Genomic DNA, 9,387 nt, shown 5'->3' on the forward strand with positions numbered 1-9,387 from the left:
TCTTTAATTTCATCTCTCTCTCTTTCTCCTTCGGCCTCTTCCAACCAGGCTGCAAGCCAGCCGCCCAACTCATTCCCTCTTTGTGATCGTCGCAATCTTGACGACGACACCATTTTTCGCTCTTTACCGCCTACCTGTCTTTGTCGATGCCATTTCTTGTTCTTCATCGTTGTAGGCACCTCGCCAACAACAATACCATCTCTTTGGCTTTTCCTTGCCTTTCTATTACTACCATCTTTACGAATTTTTGGCACTTGATGTGATACCCTACACTTGACAAGAAAACAAGCCATATGATGAAAAAGAAGAAGAATCAAACGAAACCAAACCGATCGGTTTCTAATTTCTAAAAGTATTTCTTTCAATTTGCTCTTTTCATATATGAAACCAAACGAATCGATTCAAACTCTTGTTTAGTGTGCCTACTAGTTAGGGGTTCGACACCTTATGCAAGAGAGAGCGAACTTCGTCCGAGAGCTTATAAATAACACAACAATGAAGTTTTTTCTAATAAGAGAAGGAAGTTTTGCAAGAAATAGGATTTATTTGATGATCATCTAAAAGCACACATATCCTTTTATAGGCACAAGCCTTCCATTTATATAACAAGAATTAGCCACAACTACATAACAAAACTTAGTTTGGGTAGCTACAACAAATAACACTAGTAATGAGTTGTCTTTAGCTCCTTCATTGAAACACATCTAAATTTTGCATTGAAGTAGGTAAGTATATTGAATATGCACTCTCTTAGAAATAAACACTTTTGCAATATAACTAATCATGTATTGATCTTTTTTTTATACACGTTTTGTCGTGAAAAATAATTCATAAGATAAATAATAGAAACACACACATATATATATATTAAGTTTTTATTAACATTTGAAAATTTCTTTAAATCTAAAATAAAATTATATACGCATATATTCAAATTAAAATTTTATGTTACATTCATAAATATTGTTCTAACGATTTATTTGTATAAAAATTTAGTTTTTTTTAGAAAAATAGGAGTGAGAGATTTGAACCAAATATCTCTTGGTCGATGACACGTACTATTATGCCAGTTGAGTTTGAAAAACAAAAAATAAAAATTACAACATTAAATCAAGAAATAAATAAAGTATACACTGATTAGGAAGGTTCCGTTTTTCGTTTTCATCAACTTTCCTCACAATTTTATATATCAAATCGAGTTGAATCAATTCAGTTCGATTCGATTACCAATTTGGTTTGATTTCTTTTGCTCTTATTAAATTACATGTCAATTCATAATGATGTGTGTAATTAGGATTCTTTCTCCTTGCCACATCATATATGATCCAAAATATGTTCTCATTTTCACATAACAAAGTTTTTACTCCTCTAAATTAAAAAAAAAGATCTCTAAATTACTTGACACCATCGTATCGATGTCCAAGTCTTTTTTCTTGTTATTAGCGTTGTTTTTTAGGTTAAAACATATTTAGTCGTTAAACTTTTTAACCATTTAATCTCTATATTTTGAAATTTTTAATAATTTAGTCCCCTATCATAAAATGTGTTGATTTTTATATGGAATAACTTATTATAGTTTATAAAATTTTTTGATATCTGATCAGTTAATTAATTAACATGTATAAACTTTTTTTTATTATTAAATCCTACAAAAGTTTTTACCATAGAGGCTATGCGTTTGTTTGTATGACAACTCGTTATTTTTATATACCAGTTTATTTGGTTTGTTATAGATTAATTTTTTTTAATTAATGTCAAATTACTCTTAACGATGACCATAAAATAAAAAGAAATAATAATTTAAAATAATGACCAGCAAAATTACTCATTTGAGGGTGGTTGCTGCCAGAGTTAGTGGTAATGGTGGCAGGTATTGGGATGTGGATTGAACCATACCCATTGGCGATAAGGTATGTAAATATGTATGTACGTTTTTTTTTCTAAAAAGAAATCTAAATGGATGAGAATTGGGATAAAAGATGAATTGAGGACTTAAATCAATGTCAATTGGAATGAATAGATAGCATAGGAGATTGTGGAGGAGACGGAAGTGTATAGGGTAGTGGTGATGAAATTTAGGGTTCATTTGGATTGACTTTCTAAGTTTTTATACACTATTTTTTGCACTCATAATCACTTATTTAAACACTTAGAAAGTTAATCTAAACAAATCTTAGTGTATTAGAGGTCATAACTGTTGCAATCGATAATTAATGTTTGATGATTTTTTAATATATAGTATTTGTGTTTGGGTAACTATGAAGATTTTAGCTATTACAGTATTGATGGGATGAAAGTTAATTTTAATATAAAGAAAATATGATAAAGATTCTTCCTACTACGAGGTATTTGCATGGTTTAATCTAATAAATATTTAAATTATTTTTAGTATGTCTATCAAAATAGGACAAAAGTATTTATGAGTAGAAGGTATTTGATAATTATTGTGAATATAAGGCTTTATTTAGTGAGATACTATCATTACGATTGGCTAAATCATAAGCATGGGTGGTTAGTTGGTTTGCATGGTTTAGGCTAACAAGGATTTTAATTACTTTTAATATGTGTAATAATATATGACGAAGTTTAAATTGATATTTATTGGGCTTAGTATAGGGCAAACTTCCACTAGATACCTATTTTGGATACAAAGTATCTACTTATTTATGGTTAAATTTTGAGTTACTAATTATAATTAAGTATGTTAGAAACTAGCACTATAACTTTATTAGTTTTCAAACATTAATTTCTAATTAGGTTCCTTAAAATATTTTTGTTTGGTTGATATTATTTTAGATATTGGTTCTTAAAACTAAATAAGATTGATTTTTTTACTAGATTTAAATAGATTTATTTATTTATTGACTTATATTCAAAATTCAAATTCATGAGATCTTATTTTAGGTTGTCAGATTTTTCGTTTGAAATACCCCATAATTATAAAGATTTGGTAGTAGGGATAGTTTTGTCTATTATTAAATTTGAAATAGTATTAGAATTAGTTGTTTCCATTTTTCACAAAAAATAAATTATTTGGCTATTTTTAAAACATCATTTTATTTGGGTCATTTATGCACAAATAGTATTAGAATTAGTTATTTGGTCATTTTCACAAAGAAACATTTGTTTAGCCATTATTTAAAACACCATTTTATTTTGGTCATTTGTGCCTCTTTCATAAACTCATTTTTTAAAAAACTATTTTGAATGGTTGTCAAAAAGTCAATCTTTTTCCAAAATGACTTTTTTTTTCAAAATTAAACACAAAAAAATTCAGCCGAACACATCCTATATCATTTCAAATTATAAAATAGATGAACTAAAATTATCACTTACTAAAGTTGAAAAACTTACAAATTCAAAAATATAGAAACTAAATGAGCATTAAATTTCATTCACCAAAAATGTGTTTATTTTATTATTTTTAAAACAAAAATGACATGATTATACACATTACTAATATTGCAGCTTGCAAGTAGAAATAATATTTTAAATTCCAAGAACTCCCTCCCCAATGTATAATAATTGACCAGGAATTATGAATTAACTAAGCATAACTTCAACAATATTTGTATATATAATATATATATATATATATATATATATATATATATTCAAAGCTCCAAAAATTTTTGAGTGACACATTGTTATATAATTAATATCATTATTATTCCAAGCAAATGTATTGTTTTAAATATGATGCCAACAGTGCCCAAGTTTTAGGCCATTCAATACATTTTCTAAATGAAGAAAGAAGAAAAGGATAAAGGAGTCGATCAATACAAAGTTATAGAAAAATTGGATTTGGTTGTGTTTTAATTTTTTAAAGATTGAGGTTTTTTTGTAAAAAAATTTTAACCCATGGCATATTTCTGGGTCCAGCTCCTAGCGGTGGATTCATATTTGACTTTGTCAGTCTTGCACATATGAGCAATCTCAGGAACCAATGGATCGTCTGGGTTTGGGTCAGTTAATAAGGAGCATACTGAGAGCAAAACCTGCAGTAAACCAAAATTTAGTTAATCAATTAAAATTAACTCGATTTGTTTATGTATGCTTAACATTCTCGAGTTTCAACGCGAATCGAATTAGAATGAAGAGTTGAGAATCAACAATCTGTTATCGAAAAGATGAATTGTCTTCAAAATCTAGGCAAAAATTTTTATAAAGTAATCCAAATGGATATTTGGTCCAAAAATTGGGACTTGACTCAACAATAATGAACCCAAATAGCATAACATCTTGAGGGACACATGTTAAGAATCTCACATCGGATCAGACTCAAGAATTTGAATCCACGATTTTTATGACAATTACGTAAGTTACTCATTTGTTCAATTGATTTTGAGATTGAACTTGGTGTTTATCTAATACAACATTACCTTTGAAATTGTGAGGGCAGGACTCCAATGTTCCTTGAGAATATCCAAGCATATGTTGCCATTACTGTTTATGTTAGGATGAAACACCTTTGTCCTAAAAGCAACCTGCAATTAATAGAAGTTGAAAATCTAGATCTATATTTCCACTTAATTAAAGAAATCTAAAGGTAAAAGTAGAGTATCTTTTGACGCTTAATTTTAAAAACGTAAAGCTAAAAAGTAGATTGTTATCAAACGGACCCTAAAATATATACCAAATTAAACGTAAACTACATATATTGAAGTCAAAACACATGCGATGGCTTTACCTTAGGAGGTTTGAAAGGATAATCAGGAGGAAAATGAATGGTAGCAAGAAAAACACCACCAGAATAGGGGCTATCACTTGGACCGATAATGGTTGCTTGCCAATGGAACATATCCTCTGCCACAGGACCTGAAAAATGCACCATATGACACAAACTCATATTTAATTTGGAGAGAATTTTTCAATAAAAAAATAAAAATAAATTAATTAAATTAAATAGGTGAATTCATTTTTCGTTTCTTGTTTCATGTTTTCGATTTATTTAGTAAACAATAATACAATTTTGTTTGATAATTATTTTTTATTAAAAAGAATATAAATATGCTTGTTAACTATTTTCCCGTGTCTTGTTTTTTGAAAATTTTAAATTAAAAAACATAAACTTTGCACATGAAAATATGTTTTAAACAAAAAATAATTAAATATTTTATGGTTTATTTATTATACATATTAGAAGTAAAAATATTGATAAAAAAAATATAATATTTATTGTAAACAAGAAACTAATAGGTCTTGTTTAATAACGATTTCTATTTTTTAGTTCTTTTCAAACATAAATAAAAAACAATAATTTTCAAAATAGATGAAAGTAGTATTTATAAACTTAATTTTCAAAAATAAAAAAAATAATCTATTATCAAATGAGCCTTTATTTTTTACTTTCAAATTTTTTATGGAAACAGAAACTTTAACATTCATCTGGTAACAATTTCATTTTTAGTTTTCTAAAACATATTATAAACAATAATAGGTGAAAGTAGTTTTTATATTTATAAACTTAGGTTTTAAAAACAAAAACTCAATAAACAGTCGATTATCAAAAGGGGTCTTCTTTGTTAATTTCAAAATTTCCACACAATTTTGGAAACATTTTTGAAAAATGAAAAACAAGAACACAAACTATTACAAAAACAGCATTATGTTTCCAAAAACCGAAAAACAAGATAAAAGGAACCAGAAACATAAAAATTATCAAGCAGACTCAAAGTTTCGCTAATTGATCACCTGCACTGCAAGAAGTTGGTGGGTCTCTCTGCAAGTCTTTAAGCTCCTTCAATATTCTCTTGGAAGCCATTTTTGCAACTTCTAAGCTTGAGGTAAATAAGAAGAAGAGGAGAAGATGATGCAGAACAAGAAATCCTTGGTTTATTGCACAAGGCAGAGGGATGGAATTGCTCTATATAATGGCCAAAAAAAGGGAGGGTAGAGCTGATGCATGGAACTTGAAGATGTCCATTGATTTTTTTTTTGGACTTCTGAAAGTGGGAACAGAATAGATTCTTTCCATTGAGGATAGTAAGCTAAGATATTAAGAATATGACTGTATTTTTTAACATGAAAAGAGGAAGAATTTGATACATGTACTTTTTGGAAACCATGACAACGAACTTACTTGAATAGGATTTGTTCTCTAGGTTGTACAATTGTGTCTTTGAATTCTAAAATTTCTCCCATGATATTTTTTTTTCTTGTATGAAATGTGAAAGGAAGAAAATTCAATCTTTATGCTCTTGAACGGTCAACATCGAGCGTTGAGAGTATATTAAATGATTAAAATTACTCTAATTTAAGGATATTTTGACTCGCCAATATGAGCATATAAAACAGCTGACATAAAACTTATATTATTGGCTTTAAGATCAGAGGTACGATTTCTCTGCATCTCATATAGTGTAAAAAAGAAAAAAAAAATGGAGACTTTGACTCACAAGTTTGAAACTTATACTGATGACCTCAATGATGAATGAATGGAAGAAAAGTTTTTCGTAACATTTTAATGTCCCATCTTTGTTCAAAGGAATAGGAAGTCGGTGTCCTATTACCTAGTACATATAATGATCCTCCATTATTGAAATTGTTCAAGATACCCTATTTTAATTAGCTAGTTTAGCTTCTAAAGTATGACTGTGCACTCTTGCAGAATGTAAAGTCCAATATATGATAGAAGGTCATATGATTTTGGATGATCCACAATATAGTTAATAATAATCTTGTAGGTAGATTGGGAAGATGGGCTACAAAAATCAAGGCTTGTGTAATCCCGTGTTTGTTCAATGGACTTATAATTAACAATAGTATAAGTTGGCGTGCATAACTCACCAAGGTTGCTTGTATCCAAATAAAACTCTTTCGACTCGAGGAATTTTTTGAGTTGATCTACAAGAGAATTCATACTGATGTGGTGTCAAGACAGACACACTCCGATGTTTAACACCTAAATTAGTATATGAAGTGTTCAATTCAATTTAAGTATTCAAAATATTGCTTATCCTGTAAGGTAATGGAATGAGACTATTTATAAAGTCCACTTGAGACGAGTGCAATATATAAAAAGTGGGTTTCATATGTAGGGTCTCTTTATGGAAAAGAGGTTTTAAGCACATTTCAATCTAGCCCACAGTTTGAATTTATGTAATCTTTTCTAATATATATAGGAAAAAGGAAAATTTACACAACATGGAGGCAAAATATTCGAAGTGAGCTGAAGGAATTAGATGGTGTATATTATTCTTTGAAAGTGATAGGTTTCATTTTGCAGAAAGGTCTAGAATACAAGTTAATAAGAATTTATGTTACGTGGAAAAGGAAAGCAAATTCATTTGGGTTTCTTCATTGGCCATTGATATAAGTTTTTTTGCTTGAAAAGCGGCTCTTTATTTATTTATTTATGTATTATTATTCTTCTTTTTTTGACTATTTTCTTTTCTTGGGTTCCAATATCTATGGTCTATTTTTTTTTAGACAAAAAGTTACCAATTGTACAACATTAAAAGAGACCATGGAGAATTTTAACTCGGACATTATTTTTTGCTACGTTATTGTGCTTAGTGTAATCATATTGAAGAAACTAGTTAAAAGAATTGTATTGATTATTGTGGTACATGTTAATATGAGATATTTCAACTAGTTAAGACATGAGATTGAGGGTAAACATTTCAAATTCTTTCAATACCCTATACGTTGTTGAACTTTAAAGAAAAGAACAAAAATTGAAACAATCTAATTTTGATGATCATTTAACATGAGAGAGAGTTGCAACTGATTAAATTTGTTGATACTCTGTGTATGTTTTATCAGAGTCGCTTCGATAGGTCAAGCCAAAAAGTGATGGTGAAAAGAGGGTTGAATATAGGGAAAGTGAGAATTAAAAATGACAAGGTTAATGATGTAGTACAGATTAGGGTAAATTGGGTTATCTTTGGTCAAATCCTCGATTGGTTATGATTAGAATTAGTTTTCCTGATTTGTTAATTAGTTTATTTGATTAATTAGAATTAGGATTAGTTTGCTTTCCAATTCTCCATAAATAGAGAAATTATTTTCTTATTTTGATAACTAATTTTAATTGATAATAAAGATTCTCATTCACTTCTCGGAGAAAATTCTTTGATTCTTGGTAACATTTAATGATGTAGTCTGAAAAGATAAAATGAGAACTTTCTATATTTCTTTCTTCCCTATTACCCCATAAAAAAGTACTACTTTCCATAAAAACTTCTTTTACTTTAGAACAGTAGATGAAGGAGGAACTCCTCGATAAAAGTACCAAAAGATCTCTGATGGGTTGTTTGAAGGCCAAACACATCGAAGAAGTTGTCCCAAACGGACTGAGCATAGTCACCACTCCAAAATAAAATTTTTATATCTTCCTTTACCCTTCAACACAAGATGCAATAGAAAGGTCTCACTAAAGACGGCAACTTTTAATGATGTAACTTAAGAGATAAGAGGAAAGCTTTCCATTATTTCTTTCTTCCCTAATACCCCACAACAAAGAAATTTTCCATTTTTTTAAAAAAGGTGGAAGAACTCCTCAATGAAAGCTATAAAAGATTTGTGACAAGTTGTGTGAAGGCCAAACACATCAAAGAAGTCGTCCTGAGTCGAATGAGCATAGTCACCACTACAAAATAAGTTTTCCATATCTTCCTCTGCCTTTCGACATAAGATGCAAGATGCAATAGATAAGTCCCATCAAAGACGACAACTTCCTCAACATCCTATCTAAAGTATTACTTCTTCCATGAATAACTCGCCAGACAAATAACTATACATTTTCTTTTAGGATTTTCACCTTCCATAGATGAAAAAAAAAAATACTCTTTAGTAAGGGATGGATCCACCAAAATGAAGAAATAAGGATCTACTAGAAACGACTCAGAGGGGCTAAGACTCTAAGGCCGAAGGTGCCTTCTCCATTGATTCAACTTAAAATCACTCAGAAGAGTCAATATTTGTCATTTCTCTATCACACAATGAACGAACAATAGAATTTGTTAATTTTATTATGTAAAAAACCTTGGTGTTCATTAAATGAAGTACTCAACGCACAAGATAATCCAAATGCAGAGGGTAACGCATCCTTGAAAAACCAACTTCAAACCTATTGGAAGATGCAGTACGAGTAATAGCTAAGCCTAGGAGTGTTGGGATTGATGCCCTAAAGTCTCGTATCCTGTAGTTTGTAAACAATTTGTATGAACGCTTGTGTTGTATAATATATGATATTTACTTTACATCTTATTTTTTGCTCAGTTGCATGTTTTATTTTTTTTTTTACCACTAACCAATAAACATAAAATCCTTAGTTATTTGTATGTAACTTAAACATGTATGTGGTGACATACAAGTGGATCATGTCTTGAGTGATAACCAAAATGGTCTGTAGTATATGGATATAGGAGGGAAACCTTATCC

The 9,387-nt window shown here is 29.3% G+C and overlaps 1 protein-coding gene across 1 annotated transcript; it reads right to left on the reverse strand.

The window, feature by feature from the left end:
* Positions 1–3,647: 3,647 nt before the first annotated feature.
* On the reverse strand, positions 3,648–5,992 carry LOC120077508 (ubiquitin-conjugating enzyme E2 28-like). The gene is made up of 4 exons (XM_039031418.2): positions 5,695–5,992; positions 4,691–4,818; positions 4,383–4,487; positions 3,648–3,998 (listed from the first exon to the last, which is right to left on the reverse strand). The coding sequence occupies exons 1-4, from the start codon at positions 5,762–5,764 to the stop codon at positions 3,855–3,857; spliced, it is 447 nt and encodes a 148-aa protein (XP_038887346.1). The 5' UTR covers positions 5,765–5,992; the 3' UTR covers positions 3,648–3,854.
* Positions 5,993–9,387: the final 3,395 nt, after the last annotated feature.

The sequence above is a fragment of the Benincasa hispida genome, chromosome 5 (assembly GCF_027475165.1).
Source record: "Benincasa hispida cultivar pf3 chromosome 5, pf3_genome.v1.1, whole genome shotgun sequence".
NCBI lineage: Eukaryota > Viridiplantae > Streptophyta > Magnoliopsida > Cucurbitales > Cucurbitaceae > Benincasa > Benincasa hispida.